The sequence below is a fragment of the Neolamprologus multifasciatus genome, chromosome 1 (assembly GCF_963576455.1).
Source record: "Neolamprologus multifasciatus chromosome 1, fNeoMul1.2, whole genome shotgun sequence".
NCBI classification, from domain to species: Eukaryota; Metazoa; Chordata; class Actinopteri; order Cichliformes; family Cichlidae; genus Neolamprologus; species Neolamprologus multifasciatus.
Window position 1 is genome coordinate 38,181,998 of NC_140439.1, and position 26,575 is coordinate 38,208,572.

Below are 26,575 nucleotides of genomic sequence, written 5' to 3' on the forward strand. Positions count from 1 at the left end.
TGTCGTTTCTGTCGTTTCTGATTAAACCGAAGTGTGAGACGGTCGAGAGTTTACTCCAGTGTCCTGTTATATTGAGGAAGCAAGCAGCCGAGTTTATTAAACTCTACAGAGACAGCGGTGACGCAAATCTGAAGGCCAGACCGTCCGGGTCCTCAGGAGGATGCAGCCTATGAATTTGGACACAGCTAATAACAATGCAATGCAATATAATCGCCATGGTAATAAGGCTACTTTCACGGGTCGCCACTGATGGTAGCTCTGCTAGTTGGAAGTTTTATACCAGCTAGGGATCTTTGACTGTATGTGATTACCATGGTAACAGGAAAGAGCTTGATATGAACTTTGTAATATCAGGTGTGGGAATGTTAGTCACCCTCTGATTGACAGTTTTTATCAGGTGGACCAGAGTGTCAGGTGTGCAGCAGCATGTTTAGTTGACCGATGATGGTAAGTTCTCCAGCAGGAGGCGTTCGAGCCGCCACACAATGGCTGTATCCCATTTCAGGGTCTGCAGCCTTAAAGGCCGCATTTTAAGGCCGATTACGTCACAGCGACGCGACGAAGGCTGTTCCAATTCGAAGGCTGCTCGAAATGCGTCCTTCATTTCCCTGAATTTTAAGGACGTGGCGGTGTAGACTTCGTGGCCCAACATATCCCAGAATGCATAGCGCGGCGGTGGGTGTGGATAATTTTGCCGGAAAAAAAAAACTGCAGAAGAGTAAACTTTAAGTAAGTACTGAATATTATGTCACTTATTTATGTGCAAATGTTTAATAACGAAGAACATTAAAACATTACTGTTGGCCACATGTCGGCAAAGTTATGTGACATTAGTGACGTTTGTACTAACTTGGTTTTAAAGCCTTTACTTTAAAATATACGCCGTTCAATAGCTGAGCTTAATCAGAGAATGATCAAAGCTTATGTAGAAACAAACAAACAAATGAACAAAAGATGTTCTCCTTCATTTCTGTCAAACAAAGCTGTATGAAACGTTTCCAGCTGTTAGTATCATGGTTGCTAGGCAACCTGGGCAGCGCAACGGAGGCAAGACCGTCCCATTTCACAAGCCTCGCACTTCCGGCCTTAGCGGTCTTTGAGTACGCGGCCCTTGAGGATCGTTGAGGCTGCGTACTGCAGACCCTGAATTGGGATACAGCCAGAGACGATCTGTGTTGGATTTCTAAACAGGCTAAGAAAATAGATCTTCTGGTGTCTCAAGCTAAAGAGTCCAAAGTTGGTCATGCTGTTACCACAGCGCCCCCATGTGACAGATTAAAGAAACTGCTGTACGTAGATGCTTGTGATTAGTTACAGAAAAGACACGACTGGACAAATCATAGAAGAAAACTTGTTTATTGATAGTTAAATAGTAAAATAAAATGTTCTTTTAAGGAACGGCTTCATGTCAGCGCACACCCGGTTCGCTTTTTCTAAACTCTCCTGAAATTATAACGTAAAGATTACAAAAATAAAAACAAAGCTTTGACGGTACATTTATAACACAAATTAAAGAAAATAATGTCACTCCTTGTGCTTCTTTGCACTCATAAAAGAAATTTTCATTCCAAGAGTTTTATTTTTCCTGGTTAAATAAATAAAAATACAATTTTAAAGTTCACAGGTGTCTTTATATCAGGGGTGGCAAACAGGAGGCTCAGGGGCCAAAAGTAGCCCAGCAAAGACTCTAATTTGGCCGGTGGAACAAGTGAAGGAAGGCATAAATTTTGCCCTTTTAACTGTATTTCCATCAGTTTACAGCTTTTCTTACTGATAAAGACGTCCACCATCCACATTCATACTATAACACAGAAATAAATTAATAGAAAATCAGTTTGATGGCAGAAAAGTTCTTTTTTTAATGAGACTACAGTAAAAGTAAAACTTGGTGTTTTATAAGTGCAGTGTGAGGAATGAGCTCTCTGAACATTTAAGCCCAAAGAGTCACGCTGGCAGATTTCTTTCTTTCCTGCAGCTGCATTTATTTCTCACGTAGAAAAACTGAGCTGTACTGTGCAGACTGCCCTTCTTGGTCTTATATGAACATGTCAGGGATTAAATATGTACTTAAGCCTCTTTACGCTGACAGAAAGGGCACTTTGACTGGTCTGGGCCTTTTAACATAGGCTGGGCTGTATGTGGCCACAATGCAAACTGAGTGTGACACCCCTGCTTTACACCTTTATCCAGCACAAACTGACAGTTTGACAAAAACAGCTTTAAAAATCTCTTCAAAGGGATCAAATCTGCATCATTACCTCACAACGAAAACACGAATAAATAAAAACATGAACAATATCTCAAAGAAATAAAGTGAAACTCACTAAAACATTTCTTCACATTCATTCTCCTCTCTTCACACGTTCGTTACTTTTTAGTCTCTTTAAAGCTAATTAAGGTGCAGCTTCTTCATATTGTGCATGTGCCCAACACTGTCCTGTTCTGCATAGTTTAACATTTGATTCATTCACAGTTCGAGGGGGTCGGAGCGCTCTCACATCGCTCTGCTAAATGTGGAGCCATGAAGCTGTTTGCTTAGCTGAGCAGAAAAAGGTGCGTCTCTGTAAAGGCTCACAGCGTTTCTGCCAGGATCCGAAACAAGTCAACTTTAGAGGATTTTCACCCGCTTGTTCCGAGCTCGAGCGTCCTGACTTTCACTCTGCTGCAGGTCAGAGACCTCACCAGCTTTTTCCTGCTCTGCATCCATCTGACAACAACATCAGTCACATTAAAAACAGATTTCTTTGACGTCCCGACAGTAATTATGGACTCTTCCTTAGTAAACTCAGTGCATTTACACGATGCTGTTCCTGACCGTGAAACAGTCGATCAGCTGACTGTCTCTGCTTCTTCTTTGGTAAATGAAACTTACTAAAATGTTTCCTTGGACTCATCGTTACATTAAAACTCGAGGCTTCGTGCTCAGCTAAGCTAACGTCTCCAAATTTGCCCAAATGTTGAACTATTCATCTTCTGTTCACGCCGAGCTTCCAGCCGCTCTGGCATGAAGTGAAGCTACAGCGGCACTCTGCTTTAGTGGTATTTCACATTAATCTGCATGTGCAAACGACTCAAAAAATACAATAAAATACAACAAAATAAATACTAAAGTGTGAAAGCACATCCTCGTGTCTTTGGTGAAGTCTCTGTGCTTCACAGGTTAAACCTGCAGGTCTCACAGTTTTAACCGTGTGAGGAAAAAGAGACTTTTTCATTATAAAAACATGGGAAGAAATCTGACTTTCTTTGGAGTTTCTGGTCTGTTGGTTGGACGTTTACTGAAAGGTAGAAACAAGCTGCTTTCAGACGAGTTCTTCCAAGAAATAATCAAAAAACCTGACTGACTGCAGTCCTGCCTGATTTAAGTCACTCGTTAAACTCTACAGAGCAGACTGATGCTCAGACGGATGACGTCTTCATCACAACTCAGTTTTACCCTCCTAAGACCCAAACTCTGTCATGGCAGCATTTTTAATTTCTCTTTGCTATTTGGGCTGATTGGGACCTGATGGATGTAAAAACAAAGTTTTATTTTTGTTTTTTTACCTGATTTTTGTTTCTGAGAGAAATTAGATCCACATATGAGGACATTCATTTTAAATTTCCATAGAACAGTGGCAGCATAATGTCCTTGTTAGTGGATATCAGGCCCTTGTAGAGCAAAATTGAGTATTTTGGTCAAGATGTCCACATATGTGGATGCCAGGTCCTAGGAGGCTAAACAAAAAGAAATCACCAGTTTTCACTTGCAAGTAACGTCTGAATGAGGAGGGAAAGTTACAGGTAGCTGGAGATAAAGTGCTATATTAAATCAGCTTGATATGTATTTGCACAGAGCAGCGCAGCAGCTGTAATAGTTTCCTGTTAGCAAACGACAGGAAAGGTCTGAGGCTCTTTGAGGACGTGAAGCCTCTGAGTCTGTCTGCGGTTTAGTGTTGGTCCTGTTTATGATGAAGACTCCAGAATGACCGATCACGGTTAGTTTCTCTTAACTATCCAGGCCAAAACGGGCCTGTTGTTGCAACATCTTCACATGCAGGCAGAAAGCTGTGATAAATATTCTTATAGTGTAAGTGAAGGTGCTGCACGGCTATAAATGGCCTTCAGTGTGAGTAAAGCTTCGTTTCTGAGATCACAGAGTAATTTTGGGCCTTACACAAGTGCAACCCACCGGGACTTCGATACGCGTCTTCTGGACTCGATATGTGTCTGCGTCCTTACACTTGGTCTTTATCAGGACCACCATCGGAGCCCGAACCTCCACAGAGTTGTAGTCGTCCACCTCGCGCCGGTCGATGATGCATCCCTTACAAAGGCACTCGGCAAAGATGACGTCACGTGGATACCTGCTGTCGTTTCGGTCTATGCTGGAGACACAGACAGACAGAAAAGAGCTCAACACGTGCAGGAGACAGTGAACACACAGCAGATTCAGTCGGGACAATACGCGGCTTCTCAAATCGAAGCTCGTTTAATATTAAAGCTGGTAGCTTTCATCTGCTCGCTGGTTGGGCTTAGCGGGCTTCCTCCTCCATTCCCTTCCAGGTTGAACTTCCTGAACCAGCTCAGCAGCTGTCCATCCATTTCTACTCCGCAATAATCCAGCCTGCTCTCTGCACGTCCAAACTTTGGATCAGCCACCACACAAGGCGAGAACAGAATACACCGGAAAGTCAGGACTGCACAGAAAGTCACTGCTGCTGCTGACGTGCCCTCCATTCAGGGCTCGTACAAATCTAGAATCAGGAAACAGGCAGGCAACGCCACTGCAGACCATCACAGCCTGGACCCAACCTGTTCCCACTCCTGCCCTCTAGTAGGCGCTACAGAGCACTGTACGCCAACAGACATCTGTGCAGCTTCCTCCACAGGCCGTCACTCTGATGAAATCTTACTTACTGTCAAAAACATCCACCGTACCTGCTGCTGAACCAAAGCATGATGTATACCATGTTGGTAAATAAATAAACAATTATTAAATATGTTCCAAATCAAATCGATTTTAGCCAGAATAACGCGATATCGATTCATTAAATCCTGAATCTATTTTTGTCAGTCTCTGACCAAAATTCACTGAACCAGCAGCTTCACATTTGTAAAACATCGTCATTGTTTCTCTCTTACTTTGACTGTTTTGCTTCCACCACGATACGATCTCACTTCCTGCACAGCTCTGTCTCTCTAAGTGTCCTTCAAGAACAGTTTCCCATCTCAAATCTCTGTTTTCTGCATTATTACGCACCAGTCTACCTGTGTGTTCAGTGCTGTCAGCCTCCAACAAGAAAGCCTCATTTCTGCTGTTCAGTGCAGAAATGTAAACTTTTTAAAATGATGCCAAAACTCTGAGCTGAGTCTCTAATCAAACCTCTGTAACTTCAGCAGCATCAGGTTCAGAAGCTGATTCATGGGTTTCTTCCATTTTTGACTGGCTGCAGAATATTTTTAAGGTTATCTGTTAGAAAAAGCCAGACCAGGAAAATCTCCTTAATGTGTTTCTGTTTTAGCCTCAGTTACTTTGAGACAAACACATCTGTTGTGATGCTCACAGCTCTGATGAAGTGTCAGCTTTGTTTTTATACAGAGATGGAAAAAAATATAGAATTAGAATATTTCTGACTGTCAGAGTCAAAATTCAGTCGAATCGATGATAGAAATTTGCGACAATACCCAACATTCAAACTTTCATTCAAACAGTAATGAGTGAGAGAATGAGCATTTTTGTCCCTCTGCGGGTTCCATACTTACTAGTAACGCCATGGAGACAGCGCGCGGCCGTTGAGCTCGTGCATTTCCTGGGCAGCCTGTTCGCAGGTGGACAGCTTCTGGTGCTCGCGGGCGTGGCGCTGAAGGTCGAGCTTCTTCAGGTTGACGTCAAACTTTCGCTCGCGGGCCTCCACCTTCTCGGCGCTGAGACACCTGGAGGCGGCGGCCGGGCGGAGCTCGTGCATTTGCTGGGCAGCCTGTTCGCTGGTGGTCATGTACTGGTGCTCGCAGGCGTCCACCATCTCGGCGCGGAGCTCGTAGAGGATCAGCAGAGAGAGATGCAAAGTGGCAGAAACAGTCAGAGAGAGCTTGAAGTGATTGGCCATCTTGACTTCGGACGGCTGAGACTGGCGGCCGCTCCATTGAAGCTGCTTTAAATACGGTAGCGGAGCTCCTACGGCTGCCTGGTTGCCATGGGGATCTCCTCAACATTTCCTCACGACAAACAGTCCGCGTGCGGCCCCGCCCCTCTTCTGGCTGTGCGCTGTGTTTGTGACCGGGAGCAGACAGCCTCGTACCTCTAATAAACTCTGCTGTGAGCTCTTTTTAAACATTTCACACGTTTCATTGTTGGTTTGTTCCTTTTTAAAGGTGGAGACAGATGTTTATGTTTTACAGAAAAAGGTTTTATCGCCTGAAACGTGAATATTGTCAGGTTTTCTTCAACTGCTGTCGTTCTGATCCTCAACAGTGTTTACACGACAGATGTTTACACCGTTTGGGTAACTTTGGATTTTTGATTCTCAATATATCAGTCATTTTAAAGACTAGTTGCACGAAACTTGGCCAGGATGTGTGTTTTAGGATTATTTTTAAAATTCAATGATCCCCTCTATGGTGTGGTGTAAATGAGATTCACATATGTACTATCTTTGTTTACCCTTGTACCATTTTGGGCCCCATTGACTCCCATTATAATCACATGTTTTCGATATACTGTAATCCTGACATGTGATAATGCTTTTCTCGTGAATACCTAATGGATCTAAGCCTCAGCCTTCAAAATAAAGGAAAAATAGGTTTTGGATCAAATGAGCACAATATTAGGCACAGCACCACCATAGACATTTTCAGTGGTTTTCAATGCAGGACATGGTTATCTTACCTTGCAAAATACATGGCAATAAAACAGCTGACCACCATAAAATAGTCTTGATGTAGTGGAACTGATATAAGAGAGTGGTGTGAATGTGATTGAGAATATATATATACTGTGTGTGTGTGTGTGTGTGTGTGTGTGTGTGTGTCGGTCTTATTGGACTCAAGTTAGTGATGGGATTTCTGGCTCTTTTTAGAGAGCCGGCTCTTTCAGCTCCGAACCGGCTCTTCGGGTTGTTTTGTTGCTTTAATTAATTTCTTATTAACAGTAATATAAAATTATGCACAAAAGGAATTACTAATGTAAAAAAAGTGGTTTTATTTATATATGTTTATATATAAATATATACAGTGTCCCCCAGAGACAAAGCACGTACAAACTCCAAAACACAGTCCTAGCTTTAACTGAACTTCAAAACAGCTACCTTGATCACTTAAATTACACAATTGAAAGCATGTGTGTATTGTTTGTGTATTTCTACACAAGCACTTATATATATTCAAATAATTAAAAAAAAAAAGTTCATTTACCTGTTACTACCACACACCAAATCCGGTCGTTGGTATTTGCTGGCTTGTGTAGCCACGAGGTAACAAAAGCTCAACGCTGCCCCCTAGCATCCTGGAGCACTTCTGTTGTGTTTTGGAGTTTGTACATGTTTTGTCTGTATACTTTTATTTATTCACTCTACATAAAATGTAATAAATAAATCATATAATACAAAAACCAACTAGTCACAGTTCAACTTTTAACTATTTAAATTTTCAGCTTTTTCCTTTTAAACAAATTTAAAGTGAAACAACACAAAACACTGCAAACCACAACACAATTAAATATAAATTAAAATATGAAAACAAAAAGAAGATGCACATTCTCTGTCATATGGACCTGCATGAATAAACTTTCTGAATCCTTTATCATCTGCAACTGAAAATAGTTGTAGATGATTACTATACCTTTCTAATGTGACGTTGTCCCTGGCTCTCTCTCTCTCCCTCCCGCTCTGTTCCTGTGCTACTGCGAGTGTAACTACCGCCCCTCCCCCCTCTGCTCAGCGCAAAGCACAAGGCTCACGTGCTGAGTGAAGCGGAAAAAAAGTGCAAGAGAGAGAGGGTGAGAAAAAAAAAACAAAACACGGCTCCCGATAAGGAGCTGGCTCGCGTCGTTCACTTCAAAGACCCGGCTCTAAGAGCCTTTTCGTTCGCGACCGACACATCACTAATTCAAGTGCACATTTGAAGTCTGTGAGAATAGTTTGCAGCCTGGTCTTACTAGTCATTTCTGCACAGACGCGCGCACGCACAACACCAAGCGCACAGTCAATTTAGGGGGGGGCTTGGAAGCTTTGCTCATCGTGCAAACAGCGCATTATTATCATAACTGCTGCAAATGGTAGGATATGTCCTGTCTGCAAAATCCCTCTATCTAGAGGTTCGTGCTATAAAATGTAAATTACATCTTTGTTTAGTTTGTTGTTGAGTTTGTTCAGGTCAGTTCAGTTTGTTTTTTGCAATAAAGAGTTGTTGTTCCAAAAATAATAATGCATCCAAATTAATGTTCTTATAAATTATTGACCTATTCAAGGCTGTAATAACCTCATGCCAAATATTTTGCAATTAATGTTTGGAAACTATTGCATATTATGGGTCTCCCCTACAAAAAAAAGAATAGAAAAAAGGGGTCTTTATGACAATAAAGCCATAGAAACCTAAAAAATATTTAAAAAATAATGAAAAGCTTTATACCTATGGTTAGGTCTGAAGTTGTTTAAAAGATCTGATGTGAAAAAAAAGAAAAATTAATTCATATATGATATTGCTGTTGGGTCCAGAGGTTAAACAGTGGATATAATAAATAGAAATAAACTAGGCTGACCAACCGTCCTCTTTTTTCTGCACTCGGTGATTTGTAAAAACCTTTATGACATTTTTTATTTCACCATTCATGAACCGCACAGAGACGGTACCGTTTATATATGTTAAAGTTTTCTTTAAGCAAACAGTTTTATTAAAGTTCTTCATGACTGGGCCAAGTGTCTTCTTTTTTGGAAATCAAAATATGGTCACCCTAATTAAACGGTCCAAGGTTCAAGTCAGCCTGTGCCATGAAACACCCGTATTCTCCTGTAAAATATAAACGTGAAATAAAAGATAAAACACACGAGGAATTAAAAAATAAAACATGAGGTCGTTCCTGACTCTTCACATGGAGAAAAAATCCTCTCGAAGGTTTAAACATCTGGAAACGTCTCCTGCAATATCAGCATCGGGAACAGCAGCTGAAAAATGGCTGCTGCAGTTTTTACTATCTGCACACTGGATTCTCTTTGTGGGGGGGACTGGTTCTGATGTCAGGGCCCCCCCAGGTTGTCATGAACTGTCAGTGAACACGCTGCTGTAATTTTACAAGATAGCAAGCAAGCAATTTATTTATATAGCACTTTAAAAACAGATCTCAGCTGAAAACAAAGTGCTGTACACATGACATGACAAATAAAGTGAAATATTATATGTAAAAAGAAAAAAGCTAATTTAATTAGACAAAAACCATAAAAGGTCCGGGTCAGACTGTGTCATAAGCCAGGGAGTAAAAGTGATTTCTAAGACGGGCTTTAAAAGTGGACAATGATGGAGCACGAAGACGCTCAGAGAGATAAGGTGGAGCAAGACCTTTTAAACATTTAAAAACAAGCATTAAATTTAAAAATGAACTCATGCAGCCAATGGAGTGAAGCCAGCATATATAGAGTTATATGCTCTCTCTCACAGGTTCTGGTTAGAAGTCGTGCAGCAGGATTTTGGACCAGCTGCAGACGGAGATGTAGAAGAAAGGAATAAAAATAAATGTTTTTTCCAGTTTTTCTTACAGGTGTTTTGGTTCAGCTCCAACACAAAGTGACTTTTTGAATATGAACACGTGAACATGTGCCCGCCCCAGTCAGAAATGCAGATGTTGTCATTTGCAGCCAGACGTGTGCACTTTCATTTATTACAGTTATTCTTTGCAAAGATTAATCACTTATTTGAAAAACTAGACGTGCTTAAACCAAAAGAAATTTTGCACAAAACTTACATATTTCGTGGGCCTTGCAAGTGGGTGGAGCACAATGGCCCCATCGCACCAAAACTGCAAAAGCTTAGCCCCACCGCTGTGTTTCAGGTAGTTGCTCACACCTTTAATACTTGCACTGCCACCGTGGTACATTGCATCATTTGCATGACTCCTTCAGGCTGTGTCATTTAAGAGAGTGAAACTGTTTTTTATTGGCTCATTTATTGTTAGCTGTCAGACCTTGAGACACAGGTGACATCAGTTCCTGGGTGGACCCATCCCCTGCAGCTAATTTTAGATCATCCTGCTGAGTTCACCTTTAGGAATGTGGACTCCTCCCACATATTTGAATAGCACTCCTTATTTTTATACTGCTCTGCAGTAAAGGTCACAAGAGGAAGTAAACAAACCTTTAGCATTTATGGTGAAAATGAGTCACCGGCTGTGGGTGTGCACGATTTTACATCCTGAGGTTTTAGGCTGATAAACGTGGTCAGAATCTCATCAGAAAAACACTTGTGCCAAAGATAATAGTGGCCATGGGAGTGTGGTCAAGGTGCTGAAATAGGTGTGAGAATTGGAAACAGGAAACACACAGGAAACAGGGAAACACACAGGGTTCCCACTGCAGCCCCCACCCCTCTGCCCTGTCAGGAAACCCCCGTTGGGCAGAGGGGAATTGTGCCTGAGCTCAGAGTAACACTGTTGGGAATGCGTGCCTCTCTGATATCAGGGCGAAATGTTCTCACAGACCTAAGATGTCATTCAGCGCTATCCATTCCTCACATACATCCAGTTGAAGAAGCATCCAATGATTATCTGTGAGAAATTACTGATTGGTAAAAAGGAAAAGCTTACATCATGTTTTGGCCTGAAAGCTTCTGAGCCGATGCTGAAACAGTGCCGTTGAAGGTGAGTGCTAATCTGTCCCAGTAGATTCAGATGAATCTGATGGACCTCAGAGCTGCTGCCTTCTTCGCCTCAGACACTGGGTTGGCATTGAGGCTGCATCACTGGTTCAGTTCTCACTTTACGGAGAACACTGGGATCCATCCTGGGACCAGTCGTCTTGTAATTGTGTCTGCTTCCATTTGGTGATGCTATTAGGAGATTAAACATCTGCTTTCATTTCTATGCTAATGATGTACAGCTTTACTTTCCACTCAAACCTCAGGGTTCATTACAACCTCTACCAGGCTGTCCACTAATAACGTCCTCCAGTTAAGGTCCGAACTCTTCCTCAGCAGCATTTTTAATTTCTCTTTGATATTTGGGCTGATTGGGACGGGACGACACTGAACTAAACTCATAACAGAAAACATACTCAGAATAAACAAAAGCATAAAGAAACACAAAACACTGAGTCGGCAGACTCAGGACCATGACAGTATAATGTCCTCTTAAGTCAGGGGTGGGCAACTCCAGGCCCAGAGGGCCGGTGTCCCTGCAGGTTTTAGATCTCACCTTGGGTCAGCACACCTGAATCACATGATTAGTTCGTTACCAGGCCTCTGGAGAACTTCAGGACATGTTGGTCGTGTCCAAATTCATGGGCTGCTTCCTCCTGAGGCCGCATTTGTAGACCGATTACGTCACAGCGACGCGCCGAAGGCTGTCCAAATTCGTAGACTCCTCCGAATGCAGCCGACAAATGCGTCCTCCTTTTCCCCGAATTTGAAGGATGGGTCGGGTGTGTCCTTCGTGGCCTACCATATCCCAGAATTCATAGCGCGGCCCAGCCAAGCTCCAGTTTCCAACAATGGCGGCCGCTACTAAGTTTTAAAATTACTCTTACTAATCTTTCTGGGCCACAAAATAAACTTTAAACATATTTTCAGGTGAGAATGTGGGTTAGCTCGTTGATAATTAAAAATGAACACAAAAAACAGAGAAAGATTTCAGGGTCCATTTTCGATTTTCGTGCCGTGGCGCTGACAACCAGAAATACTCTGAATTAAGGGCGGGAGTAGATCGAGAAGGCTAGACCGTCCAATTCCATAGCCGTTTACTTCCGGCCTACCCGACCTTCTGAGGACCTGGCCCACGTAGACCGCGAAGGCCGGGTCCTCAGGAGGATGCAGCCCATGAATTTGGACACGACCCTTGAGGAGCTAATTTAGCCATTTGAATCAGCTGTGATGGATCAAGGACACATCTAAAAGCTGCAGGGACACCGGCCCTCGAGGACTGGAGTTGCCCACCCCTGTCGTAAGTGGATATCAGGCCCCTGTAGAGTAAAATTGAGTATTTTGGTCTAAATAACCCAAAATGTGATGTCCACATATGTGGACGGCAGGTCCTAGGAGGTTCTCTTCCTTAGTCCTTCCACGTCTTGAAGTAGCCTATATGAATGCAGCTTGTTAACTTGGCTAGAACAGTTAGTAAAATGCAGCTTAAAGCACCTGAAGTGAATGAGCTGAGCATCCATACCTCAGACAGTACTTTCTGTTTCAGGATCTGTGTGATGTTAGAGAGGGTGGATATCCCAAATGCTGATGAAATGAGGGGCTGCTGGGGATGATTCACTTTGAACTGCTGCTCATCGAAAGCTGCACAGAATTAGGATCTGGAGCCTTTAAACACAACCAGCTATGCCTTGACTTTACATCTGAACCGTTTCCACACTTCAGTCAGAAACAGACTGAGTTACTTATTTTGCACGTGTGATTTTGACTTTTAACAGCAGTTTTCCTGCTGGAGGCTCCCGTTCACTGGTTGTTATTTATCTTGCTGAATGTGTATTTGTCAATACTGTTTGAAGCAGTGGCGGTTTTTTATCGCCCATTTGCTGGGAGTAAGGGCGCCGGGGGCGGGGGGAGCATCTAATAACCAACTTGCAAAATAAAACAAAATAAAAACAAACCAACAAACACAAAAACAGCAGACATCATGATACAGACTTATAATTTGCACCAATGTTTTTTTGAAATTCTATCCGCGAAAGTGAGCGTGAGAGCCCTCGGTGCACCTGCTCGCTGCTGAAGTCAAAGTAAACTTTATTGTCATCTCCGCTACAGACAGTCCAGTATATAGAGAGACGAGACGACGAGGCTCCAGTTACAGCAGTGCAAGTAAACAAACAATAAATATCAGAAGAGTAAGAAAATAAATATACACTTTAGGACTCGGGGTAAAGGGATCAATAATGAACAGAACAATCCGGTGTCACAGAAATGATTTGTGCCACTCCAAAAAATAGTTTGTCCGCTATAAAACAGAGAAGCATGTCACCTGACAGCCAAAGGTTCAACACTCGTCCTGTTTTCCAACAGGAAACAGCGTTTACACACACTCGCTGGAATGTTTCTGGCCTTTTCAACTGTGACATTTAGCAGAGCGCTCATTGGTCTAAAACATAAAACAAAACTATCGATATCCCTCTCTCCCCACATCACTCTCAAAACCACTCACTATCGATATCCCTCTCTCCCCACAAAACTTTCCCCTCTTCCTGAACCAAATGTCATGTTCCTACACTGAAAAAATGGGAATTGGCAGGCTTTTGAATTTGCACAAATGAATTTAGTTAATGCTACACAAGCTTTTCATGTTTCTCTTACTTACATGATTAAATAAAGTACCATTTACTTGATTATAAACAATACTGAGACTACTCATTTTTCTTGCATTGATTTAAAGTGACTAAATTAGAATACTAAAACCATTATAATCATGTTTGACCACAACCGGAAATGATGCAATCTATTCAAAGACAACAACTAAATATGATTGGATAATAAGACCTGGAGTCTTATCCAATAAGACAACAACATAACTTAAGGAGAGCGCAATTGACCGCCAGATTCTGGAAGACTGTCCAGCCACATGCAACCTTTGGCACTGAGTCAGGCATACTGAGAAGGTGTCAGGGTTCCTGGGTCGGTGACCCAGTGCTTTCCGTTTTGTTCATGTTCAGTTTATTTTGCCACTTCCTGTTTCATTTCCTGTTTGTTCCTGTGTCACCTCGTCTCGTGCCATTAGCCAGATTATGTTCAGCTGTGTACTCACCGGTCTCTCATTATCATCCTCATCAGTCTGTGTATTTAAGTCTTCTGTTTCCACTCGTTCTTGGTCGTGTCATTGATGATGTTCGTGTGATGTTGTCCTCCCCGTGTTCTCTCAGTCAGTCAGCCATTCAGTGTTCCAGCCAGTCAGTGTCCGTTCACCCTCTGTTCCTCCACTCCTTATAATAAACATCCACCAGTCTTCATCTACCTGTGAGTCCTGCGTTTGGGTTCCTTCTTCCTCGCCTCCACACAACGCCTGACAGAATGACACGACCCGTGCCACGAAGACACGATTGGGACCCAGCGGACTCGGACCTCAACGAGCGGCAGGTGGCAGCGCTTTATCGTTGGGCAGAGTTGGTCAGGGGAAAACAGCGGCTCTTCGCGGAGCGAGAGCACGTCTTTGAGGGGACTCGCCTGGCTCTGGGCGGGCCTCGGAGACGCCGCGTTCCCCCACCTGCTGCCACACCTGCCTCGGAGCATTTGCCGCCGAGAGCGGACGTTTCGTGCCGCGTTTCGGCCGCTCCCTCTCTCGCCGCTCCGCTCCTCGTTCGCACACTCGCCGCCTCATTTGCCGGACCTCCACCTTCGCCACGGCACCGCGGCTACGCCTCCCACCTCGACTCAATGGAGGCTACCGCGCCAGAGGCTCAGCTGTTTACCCCGGCCGCTTCCTCTTCCCAAAGAAAGCGGCGCACACGCCGCCATAATACGGACTATTTTCAACAACTCCCGGTGGTGAGTTCCACTAACTGTTTTCCACATCCATCGTCTGATTATTCACATAAAACACATAACAGATCCACCACCGATCCATGGGGGGATTCCCTCCTGGATGATGTTGACTGGGAAGAGTTTTTCTGCGCTGCTCCCACAAAGACTGTAAATCGTGGTGGCAGAAAAAACAGACCGAACTCTGATAAACCTGCCAGTAGCACACACCCGGTCACCATTTCCACACCCGTCACTCAGCCATTCCCCACCAGCACGGCAGCCCAGATTTGGCCTTCTTCTTCAGCCATTTCACCTCCTCAGATGTCTAGGGCCCGGCCTACACCCACACCGGTGCCAGCTCCCAGGAGGAAGGCAGCTGCGACGCAGTCTACCTCCACATCCACTCTAGTTTCCCGGGTGGGGGTGACTGGTGTCCAGCCACCTCCCGTGCCTGTCCCAGCGCCCAGGCTGAGGGCAGCCTCAACCCAGCCTGACCTCCCTGGTGGCTTGGAAGAGCTAACCGGCCCACCTACTACTTCACCTCTTTATCCACCTCCTGATCCAACCTTTCACGCCCTCGCACTGTCCCTGGTTAGGCTAGCTGAAGTGTCCCCTGCTCAGGCACCAGCCTTATTAGCCCAGGCCGCCATCTTATCCCCCTCGGTAACTCTGTCATTAGCTCAGCCATTAGCATCGCCAACCTCTGTTCATTCCTTAGCTTCCCCACTCCAGTCAGTTCACTCACCTGCTCTTCAGCCTTCACTCCAGTCCCCTGTAGTCCAGTCTCCTCCCGTCCTCCAGCCCCCTGTAGTCCAGTCTCCTCCCGTCCTCCAGCCCCCTGTAGTCCAGTCTCCTCCCGTCCTCCAGCCCCCTGTAGTCCAGTCTCCTCCCGTCCTCCAGCCCCCTGTAGTCCAGTCTCCTCCCGTCCTCCAGCCCCCTGTAGTCCAGTCTCCTCCCGTCCTCCAGTCCCCTGTAGTCCAGTTTCCTCCCGTCCTCCAGTCCCCTGTAGTCCAGTCTGTAGTCCAGTCAGTCCAGTCGCCTCCCATCCAGTCGATTCAGTCCCCGGACCTGCAGCCACAGCACCCAGAGCCAGCTGTGAGCCCTCCTGCTCTCCCGCCAGGGGCCTCCGCGCCCGCTGGCCCGGCCGCTCTCCCGCCAGGGGCCTCCGCGCCCGCTGGCCCGGCCGCTCACCCGCTAGGGGCCTCCGCGCCCGCTGGCCCGGCCGCTCTCCCGCCAGGGGCCTCCGCGCCCGCTGGCCCGGCCGCTCTCCCGCCAGGGGCCTCCGCGCCCGCTGGCCCTGCCTGTCTCCCGCCAGGGGCCTCCGCGCCCGCTGGCCCTGCCTGTCTCCCGCCAGGGGCCTCCGCGCCCGCTGGCCCTGCCTGTCTCCCGCCAGGGGCCTCCGCGCCCGCTGGCCCTGCCTGTCTCCAGCCAGGGGCCTCCGCGCCCGCTGGCCCTGCCTGTCTCCAGCCAGGGGCCTCCGCGCCCGCTGGCCCTGCCTGTCTCCAGCCAGGGGCCTCCGCGCCCGCTGGCCCTGCCTGTCTCCAGCCAGGGGCCTCCGCGCCCGCTGGTTCTGTTCTGCGCCCGCCAGAGGTCTTCGCGCCTGCTGGTTCTGTTCTGCGCCTGCCAGGGGCCCCTGTGCCCGCTGGTCCCGAGACTGTTCTCGCTGGAGGGCCCGAGGAGCCCGTCCAGCCGCCTGTCTCGTCCGCTGGAGGGCCCGAGGAGCCCGTCCAGCCTCCTGTCCCGTCCGCTGGAGGGCCCGAGGAGCCCGTCCAGCCTCCTGTCCCGTCCGCTGGAGGGCCCGAGGAGCCCGTCCAGCCTCCTGTCCCGTCCGCTGGAGGGCCCGAGGAGCCCGTCCAGTCCCACGACTCGTCAGCTGGAGATTCAGGAGAACCCAGCCAGCTTCCGGCCTCGTCAGCTGGAGGGCCCGAGGAGCCCGTCCAGTCTTCCGCCTCGTCAGCTGGAGGGCCCGAGGAGCCCGTCCAGTCTTCCGCCTCGTCAGCTGGAGGGCCCGAGGAGCCCGTCCAGTCTCCTGCCTCGTCAGCTGGAGGGCCCGAGGAGCCCGTCCAGCCGCCAGCTGCGGCCTCCGTGTCTTCATCCTCGCCAGCTGCGGCCTCCGTGTCTTCATCCTCGCCAGCTGCGGCCTCCGTGTCTTCATCCTCGCCAGCTGCGGCCTCCGTGTCTTCATCCTCGCCAGCTGCGGCCTCCGTGTCTTCATCCTCGCCAGCTGCGGCCTCCGTGTCTTCATCCTCGCCAGCTGCGGCCTCCGTGTCTTCACCCACGCCGTCGCCTGGTCCAGCTCCGGACTCAACTTCAGCGTCTGCTTCGCCTGGGCCAGCCTCAGACTCAGCTTCAGCTTCGGCGTCTGCTTCGCCTGGGCCAGCCTCAGACTCAGCTTCAGCTTCGGCGTCTGCTTCGCCTGGGCCAGCCTCAGACTCAGCTTCAGCTTCGGCGTCTGCTTCGCCTGGGCCGGCCTCGGACTCAGCTCCAGCTTCAGCTTCTGCTTCGCCTGGTCCGGACTCAGCTCCAGCTTCAGCTTCTGCTTCGCCTGGGCCAGCCTCAGACTCAGCTTCAGCTTCAGCTTCTGCTTCGCCTGGGCCAGCCTCAGACTCAGCTTCAGCTTCAGCGTCTGCTTCGCCTGGGCCAGCCTCAGACTCAGCTTCAGCTTCAGCGTCTGCTTCGCCTGGGCCAGCCTCAGACTCAGCTTCAACTTCAGCGTCTGCTTCGCCTGGGCCAGCCTCAGACTCAGCTTCAGCTTCAGCGTCTGCTTCGCCTGGGCCAGCCTCAGACTCAGCTTCAGCTTCAGCGTCTGCTTCGCCTGGGCCAGCCTCAGACTCAGCTTCAGCTTCAGCGTCTGCTTCGCCTGGTCCAGCCTCAGGCTCGTCGCCAGCTTCAGCTTCGCCTGGTCCGGCCTCAGCCTCGTCGCCAGCCTCTGCTTCGCCTGGTCCAGCGGCTGCCGCGTCGCCAGCCTCTGCTTCGCCTGGTCCTGCGGCTGCCGCGTCGCCAGCCTCTGCTTCGCCTGGTCCTGCGGCTACCGCACCGTCGCCCCAGCCACGCTCTGGACGTCATCGCCGGCGCGGCCGCCCACCGGACCTGCTCAGCGGCCGCCGCCGCCTTCCTCGCGGCCGCCGCCGCCTTCCTCGCGGCCGCCGTCACCGCCTTCCTCGCGGCCGCCCACCGGACCAGCTCAGCGGCCGCCGCCGTCTTCCTCGCGGCCGCCCACCGGACCTGCTCAGCGGCCGCCGCCGTCTTCCTCGCGGCCGCCCACCGGACCAGCTCAGCGGCCGCCGCCGTCTTCCTCGCGGCCGCCCGCCTGAACTGTCTCGTCTCGGCCGCCGGCCACGCGGCCGCCCGCCTGAACTGTCTCGTCTCGGCCGCCGGCCACGCGGCCGCCCGCCTGAACTGTCTCGTCTCGGCCGCCGGCCGCGCGGCCGCCCACCTGAACTGTCCCGTCTCGGCCGCCGGCCACGCGGCCGCCCACCTGAACTATTTCTGTTTTGGGCTCCGTCCCTCCGTCCTGGGCCCCCTCCGCCCGCCCTGTTCTGGTTTTTCTTTCTTTTGGCCGTCGGGTGCCGGCCTTTGGAGGGGGGGGGTACTGTCAGGGTTCCTGGGTCGGTGACCCAGTGCTTTCCGTTTTGTTCATGTTCAGTTTATTTTGCCACTTCCTGTTTCATTTCCTGTTTGTTCCTGTGTCACCTCGTCTCGTGCCATTAGCCAGATTATGTTCAGCTGTGTACTCACCGGTCTCTCATTATCATCCTCATCAGTCTGTGTATTTAAGTCTTCTGTTTCCACTCGTTCTTGGTCGTGTCATTGATGATGTTCGTGTGATGTTGTCCTCCCCGTGTTCTCTCAGTCAGTCAGCCATTCAGTGTTCCAGCCAGTCAGTGTCCGTTCACCCTCTGTTCCTCCACTCCTTATAATAAACATCCACCAGTCTTCATCTACCTGTGAGTCCTGCGTTTGGGTTCCTTCTTCCTCGCCTCCACACAACGCCTGACAGAAGGTAAGTAATTTAAATACATTTGTTTTAGTTGGGTACGTTTTCACAGAATTGTTGTAGTGCATGCTATATGAAACATAATCTGTAATGCATCTACACGTTGTTTTTACAGTGCTAGCTAAAGTTGGTATTAGCTTTGTGACTAAAGCTGAAAAATAGTCACAAATTGCAGCTGCTGTCGGTCAGATATGGAATTTATGCATGTGACAGAGAGCACTGACGTTTTTGATGGCTTGGCAAGTTAAAACGTCACTGAGAGAGCAACAGTGTTTGTGTTACTCGTGCTAGTTATGGCTACAGTGGCTAATTAGTCCGGCTGTAACCGTCAGAGTTTAAGAAGCTGGGAGCGCCACAGTGCCATAACTTAATTCTTGCTGCTGACACGCACTCAAGTTATAATAAGGATCCTGCCACCTTAGACGTGGGTTTAAGAACCTGTGCCCATAAATGCCAAATCACTTTTCCATTTAGTCATTGTTTTAGGTGAAGAAGTGTCACTTACTTGACTATTCTATTGGTCAAGCCCAAATAATACAGCAGATATCTACAAGGAGATAAGTTTGTTCAACAGAGTATGTCTTATTAAGGGATGTATTGTGAATTTTCCAACATTGTCCTAACAAAAATATGTGAGCTGCTTCTCAAAACAGTATGTATAAATGAGAGAAAGATTGGTACTTTAAAGAAACCATTGATGCTCTTCTGGACTGGAATACCTTTTTTCAATTAAAATTAATGTTTTTGTGATGGTGGAATTTTTACCTTTATGATTACAGAAGTCAAAACATCAGATGATGATAGCTTAACATCTAAACTCCCCATCAAGTCTGAATTAGAGGTCTCAGCTGTATCGGCCTTTCTAGTGGATTTGCTTAAAGAGGAGATAGCTTAAGTCATTAGTTACACATTCCCTGACATTCTAGAGGTCAACCTTGCACAGTGTGTGACATTAAAGGGCATAACTTATAGAAAGGGAATGGTACTGGCCCAAAGGGCAGCAGGTGGATTGCCAGAATACTGAAAAACCATATCTGCATTGTACCACAACATATTCTACATTGTCAGAGAGCTTGGTGGCTGGTACAGAGAGCACGACAGAGCTTTTGAGCTCAGCCCAGTATCCACAAGAATATTCACTCTCGTTTCACTCTGTGAACTCCTTGATACTTATCCATTGGTTGACTATGAGATTGGATCAGTCCACATTTGACTTTAAAAAGGCAAAAGGAATAAAAGGTGTTCATATAAGTGTAATAGGTATAGATAATAGGCATGTATTCCATTAGATCAATTCTTCTTTTTTATGTCTGATCTTTATAACTTTGACTATTGGGTATGGATAGCTTTATGAAAACTAAACTGAAATGATTCTTTTTGAATGTCTGATATGTAATTCTTTTTTGCCTACAGAGTCCTCTGGTCCTAAAGACTGTTTTGGCTGACGGAACCTGTCGAAGGCTCACTCTCTAATGGAGCGCCTGAATCAACTAAGGATCTCATCGTTGAAGTCAAGAGACAGTGTTGTCTTCAGGACAGACTTCAGTTTATGGATTCCTTGTTTGGGAACGAGTTTCTTTACCTTACCTCAGTTTCATACGGAGCCCCGCAGGGGACATGGGAGAAAAAAAATTAAGACGGACTTTTGCGAGATTTCGCAAATGTTTTGCGAGATCTCGCAAAACTAACTTGGGATCTCGCAAAACTTTTGCAAGATCTCGCAAAACAAACTCGGGATCTCGCAAAACTTTTGCAAGATCTCGCAAAACAAACTCGGGATCTCGCAAAACTTTTGCAAGATCTCGCAAAACAAACTCGGGATCTCGCAAAAGTTTTGCGAGATCTCGCAAACGTTTTAGCCGCATTCTTCGGACGCTGGTTCGAAGCCGACCGGGCGGTCGAGGCACGATGTGCCGGGAAAGCGGTGTTCCTCCCGGCTGTAGTAGGTCTCGACCTCCCGTTAGCAAGAATGCGGAAGTTAGGAAGAATGCGGCTAAAACTTTTGCGAGATCTCGCAAAACTTTTGCGAGATCCCGAGTTTGTTTTGCGAGATCCCGAGTTTGTTTTGCGAGATCCCGAGTTTGTTTTGCGAGATCTCGCAAAAGTTTTGCGAGATCCTGAGCAGTGTTGGGACTAACGCGTTATTAAGTAACGCGTTACAGTAACTACGTTACTATTGTGGTAACGAGCACGGTAACTAGTTATTATGCCAAAACCAGGAACGCGTTAGTCGTTACTAGGATTTAGATAGGGTCGTTACTCGTTACTTCGTGTGGTGGCTATCGCGGAGCTTCCACAGATTCTGTAACATTAGCAAGTGGTGGAGGCAGCAGGTGGAGGACGCAGAAGGAAAAGAGACCCGAGGCGGCCGCCGGTCCAAGTGTGAACTGAACTTCAGGTAAGAAGTTATGACCTGCAGTCTATCTGGGTCAGATATAAACCAAGTTTAGGTGGAGTTTATTTTCGTTGTGCTGACTTTTTCCGTACTGCGTACTAGCTAGCATGACGGAGTTTCTATACAGCTGGGTGGGTGCTATGAAGTTAATGATGTTGAACTTTATTTTGTTCATAAGTTATTAGAGTTGCCAACCGTCCCGTCTGGTATTCAGAGAAAATATTACGCGTTTCTTATTGAGGTGAAAAGGAACAGTTTGTCCCGTAATTCAGCTACAATGAAAAAGACACAAAGCTGGAGTTATTCTGTGTCTTTGCTGCACAGCTGTCTCTTCTTCTCTCATTCTCCCCCTCCCTCTCCCGTTTCTACTTCAATCATGAAAACTGATCAATGATCAGCTGATCGGCTCTCTTGTTCGTTTATCGCCCACTTTGCGCCAGAAAGAGGAAACCAGCGGATGTCACGCTAAACAACAGCAGCACGTTTAAGCTTGATCAGCTGTTGTTAGAATTTATATAATATTAATTTCTAGTATCAGCTGATGTTTGCTGGAGCCACAGCTGCAAAAAAGCTGCTGGTCATGATGTCGGTTTGTTTATCTGGTGAGAGGGAAACATGAAGATGAAACCAGGAGATGTCCTTACTGAATCATCAGAGCTGAACAGGTGATGGAGAAACAGGTTTACCTTTTAGGTGACATGAATGAGTTGAAGGGAAGTTATGAACTGTTTCTGAGAGACAAATAACCCCAGGATCCTTTTTTAGGTAGCTGACAGCTGGTAATTGTGCAGGTGCGGATCTAGCAAAGTTTTGCCAGGGGGGCCAGGTAGGGCATTAACAGGGAAAGTTGGGCACAAAGAAATACTTTTCTTTCTTATTCTAATTTAAAATGTCTAGCTTTTAAAAAATAATTATCTGAATCTTGCGAACAAACGATTCATAGATTGATGCAAATATACCATCAAAACAGTGAACATCACTGTCACAACAGTGTTTGTTTTCATTCAAAGGCTTTATCTTCCTATTCAGAAGGCAGAATTTCCGAGTTCCGAGTACAATCAAAGTACCACGACTGCAGTTTTTGTGTTGGATGTAAAAGGCGCACATGATGCTGTGACGTAGGCTAGAATCATGGCAGCAGTCAATGATGGTCCGGGTGTGGGATTTCTCTCGTGGAAATATGCACATTATCTTTTCCTTTCTATTGGTAGGTGGCACAGTGCACTTGTGGCAAGTAAGCAGCTAGAAGACTGGCAAAGTTATGGAAGCAACACATTAACAAGAGAATTCTGAGTAAAACCAAAGTTACTTTCCCTAGTAACTAGTTACTTTGAAAGTAACGAGTAACTTGAAGTAACTGAGTTACTTTTGATAGAAGTAACTAGTAATGTAACTAAGTTACTATTTTAAAGTAACTTACCCAACACTGATCCTGAGTTAGTTTTGCGAGATCTCGCAAAAGTCCGTCTTAATTTTTTTTTCTCCCATGTCCCCTGCGGGTCTCCGTAGTTTTCTGAAGTTGCAGACAAAGGGACTCTAAGCTATTGACATGCCAAAGCCCACCACATGGACATAAAAAAGAGTAACAGAGTTGGTGAAACTCAAGATGGAAAAGACTTTTTCATACAGAAGACATGAAGTTGTTCGTGATGCACCAATGTCGAGGCTTTCATGGCAAGATGGCCTGCTCTATTTGATTTCCATGAGGTAAGGTTTGCCTCATACACGGTGTTCTTGCAGTATTAGCCTAAAATGGTTAAGGCACAGTTGTTATTTGACAGCCCATTTCTTCAGCATGAGTGATTGTGGCCTTCTTCCAGGTATTAAACCTTTGAAGCTCATTTCTCTGTGCTCATGTTTTCAGATCAACGCTGAGTTTAAGAGAATTGCCACCATCCCCCCTCAGACAAAGTTCGTGGCTCAGCTGGCTCTCCACTTGGACAACCTGGTGAAGTTGGTCAACAGAAGAGGAGAGCTTGGACTAATACTGAAAAGAATTGTGGCATAAATGGATAATGCAAGTGATAAAGCCTCAACATTCACTTAACATGATCCTCTTTTGATGAAACTTTATAATTGTGGAAGATTTCAAATGTTTTCCCATGATAAATTCTCTCATTTTGTATTTTTAACCTTCACTTTGTCAACTTATTATTAATTGCCAGTAAACCTATTATTAATTTGTGCACCTTTACTTTAAAAACATTCATGTAAAGTACACTATTAAAACTTAAATGAAGGACAAGGGCTGAATGAAGATGCTAATTACATACATTACATTTCAGTGTGAAGATGTTGATGCTGAGTGTGTCAAGGGAGTGTGTATCTACATGGGTGAAGACCCAGGCATGTAGGGGTGGGGGAAAAAATCGATACTGTGTAGTATGGTGATATTTTGTTTGGTAATAATGTATCGATACAGAGACAGCAGAAATTGATATTTTGTTACAAAAAAAGTTTTTGTGGACTGGTCCAAATGTGTTTAACTTTTTTATGGCAGCAATAAACATGACAGTTTACTTATTTTAATTTAAGACATGTTTTATTTTAATTAAGTTTAAAACTTTTTTATTTAATGTAAAATTATATTTTGTTTTCATTTACTTTCAAATTCTTCAGTTGCTGAAGGGGCTGCAAAGTTTTCATAAACTGCATAGTTCAGAATAGCTATAATTGTACCAGATGGTTGATTCAGTTAAGTTGGACTAGACTGTAATACAAACCGTTCAGTTTGTCAACAATAAAACTGAAATGAGAGAAAGACTGAGTGTGAGACTTTGATATTAGAGAAAATGAATATTGATAAAGTTTACCTTTATGTACAGAATCTGAATATCGCAAAATATTTTTAAAAATTGCAATAATATCGTATCGTGGGATGTATGGTGATTCCCACCTCTACTGGCATGCTTATCTGGGAGTATGTGGTATGTACTTGATTTTGTTTTTTGGGTTTTTTTGGACTTTCCACAGTGTGTCATATTACTTACTTGGAAATGACTAACATGGCTTCTTTTTTACAGGGCATGGAAGAACGTGCCATCAGTGAGACTGTTGAAGACACCACTGTTTGAATTTATCTTCTTAAAGAGCAAGCTTCAGCAGATGAACAAGAGTTGTCCTCGCAGGCATCAGGGTGGCGAAGAATTTGGATAATGTAGCATTTGCTGTGATAATGCTATTTGGACTCATGTATGCACTAAACCTTGCCTACCCTGCTGACCTTCGCTACACCTTTGACGTTTTCCAGAAGGTTTTCATGGAACTGGATGGAGCTAAACTCTCTAAAGTTCTTGCTTTCAAAAACCATCTGTTTCATTGAGAAGTCAAAGACTGCACTTCTGCAATTCTTTGCAGTTTTTCATTTTGTGTTCAGTAACGTTATACTGCTTATGTTTTTATTGCTTTTCCCTCATGTGACTGCAATGAAGGATGATTTTTCCTTTTGGTATCATGTTGTAAGAAATTTTTACTGATGATTTTTAGCAATATGTTCTAAGTCAACCTTAATGTCCTGCTTACATGTTTAAAATGAAGATTAAAATTCATGTAGGTGTTTGGTATTAGTTATGTAACAATGTCATTTAAGACAGAACATGTTCCCTCTAAGCCTGAAGGAAAAGGAAGGAACACACACATGTAAAGGAAGCACTCAAAACATGCGGTTATCCTAAATGGGCGTTCTTAAAGTCAGCAAAGAGGCACAGAAAAGAAGATCAGACACCAGCGATGGAGGATAAGAAGGACAGACGCAACAACATGGTCATCCCCTATGTAGCCGGTGTATCAGAAAAACTCCAAGCATGACATCCCGGTGCATTTCAGACCCAGCAACACACTCAGACAAAAACTGGTTCACCCGAAAGACAAAACGCCAAAACACAGACTTAACAATGTGGCGTTTGCTGTACAGCAGCGAGGAATGCCCAGACCTCTACATTGGAGAGACCAAACAGCCACTTCACAAGCACATAGCACAACACAGAAGAGCCACCTCCACAGGACAAGACTCAGCTGTCCATCTGCATCTAAAGGTCAAAGGTCACTCTTTGAGGATGCCAATGTTCACATTTTGGACAGAGAGGACAGATGGTTTGAAAGAGGAGTGAAAGAAGCATCTATGTCCACTGTCAGCGACCATCTTTGAACAGAGGCGGTGGTTTACGACACCAACTGTCTGCCATCTATAATCCAGTTTTGAGTTCCCTTCCCAGACGTCTTAACGCCCACTCACATCCTGGGACATCTGACCTCAGGAATTCGCATGATAAGGTGGGGCCAGGTTTCACAACAAACTCACCCGAAACTCTGGCTGATTGGGACCCACACCCAGTTCCACACCTTGGCTCAGGCGATTAGAGGATCATCAGGGGGTCCTTTTGTCCCTCTGTGGGGGGAAACTCCCACTAGGTTTAAATCTGGGACTCTCCACCATTTGACCTTAGAACTGAAGAAGCTTCTCGGATGAAGGTGAAACGTCTTCAAGCAACTTAAAGAAGTCCAGACGCTTTTCTTTGCAAGCTCCTTTGACTACGATGACCTGGATGACTGAGAACCTTCACAGACATTGTCATTTAAAGCTCAACTTAGTTGAAATCTTGTACAGGTAAATACTTGTACAGAAGCTGAAACTGTTGTCAAATAATACACAAGTTATATTTGTGTAAATCTGTTTATTCATAAAAGCGTGTTGCTTTTTTTCAGGTAGTCTTAATTTAGTTTACATTTTCAATTATGTAATTAATACAAATGTTATATGTAAGAGATGATGATGGATGTGATTTTGGACTTGTTCATGGCAGAATTGCTGCTTTCACTGCTGTTACAGTTTAATAAAGGTGAATTGTTCAGTAGCACTCAGTCTTTGCCTTTTTTGTCAATAATGATCAGTTAATATTTCAATTGAAAACATTAAGTAGGATTTAAAGCCCTAATTTGTGTTGCAGGAACATAATTGCAATGTGTTTACATTACATAATATCATTGCGTACCACTGGTAAATAAAAATAAGTTGGTGTTAAACATTAAAATATATTGACATTATGCAATACATTGATATTATGATAATAGATTAATATTAGTACATCAAACATGATTTTTTTAAAGTAATCTGATGTAAATAAAATACTTTGATTTGACAAGCATTAATTACTTGAGGGAAAGTGGAAAATTAAGTCAGTCATACTTATTCATATTATGTGGGACTGATGTACACAATAAAATCAAGTAAATTGAAAGAATTTTTTTCAGTGTGGGTGAGGTGTTCCAGACATGTCCCACCGGGAGGAGGCCCCGGGGCAGACCCAGGACACGCTGGAGAGATTATATCTCTCGGCTGGCCTGGGAACGCCTTGGTGTTCCCCCAGATAAGCTGGAGGAGGTGGCTGGGGAGAGGGAAGTCTGGGCCTCTTTGCTTAGGCTGCTGCCCCCGCAACCCGGCCTCGGATAAAGCGGATGAAGATGGATGGATGGATTCTTTTATTCAGATGCAGAGGGCCTGAAGTGGAAGTGACTGGGGTGCCTTGGCGGTGGGACCCTCAGTGTACTAC

General features: G+C 45.7%; 1 protein-coding gene and 1 long non-coding RNA gene across 3 annotated transcripts; one reads left to right on the forward strand and one right to left on the reverse strand.

Annotated features, from left to right (window-relative positions):
• Positions 1-33: 33 nt before the first annotated feature.
• LOC146526259 (uncharacterized) lies at positions 34-6,297 on the reverse strand. The gene is made up of 3 exons (XM_085164747.1): positions 5,746-6,297; positions 4,172-4,367; positions 34-2,707 (listed from the first exon to the last, which is right to left on the reverse strand). Exons 1-3 carry the CDS (start codon positions 6,087-6,089, stop codon positions 2,609-2,611), a joined length of 639 nt encoding a protein of 212 aa, XP_085020873.1. The 5' UTR covers positions 6,090-6,297; the 3' UTR covers positions 34-2,608.
• A 7,221-nt stretch (positions 6,298-13,518) lies between these two features.
• On the forward strand, positions 13,519-23,163 carry LOC146526260 (uncharacterized). 2 transcript variants are annotated; one of them, XR_014874870.1, is made up of 4 exons: positions 13,519-13,775; positions 20,045-20,222; positions 22,536-22,733; positions 22,891-23,163. It is a non-coding gene; the product is annotated as an uncharacterized LOC146526260 (long non-coding RNA). The 2 variants fall into 2 exon arrangements; XR_014874869.1 differs by lacking the exon at positions 13,519-13,775 and having other exon boundaries at positions 19,263-20,222.
• The last annotated feature ends 3,412 nt before the right edge of the window (positions 23,164-26,575 follow it).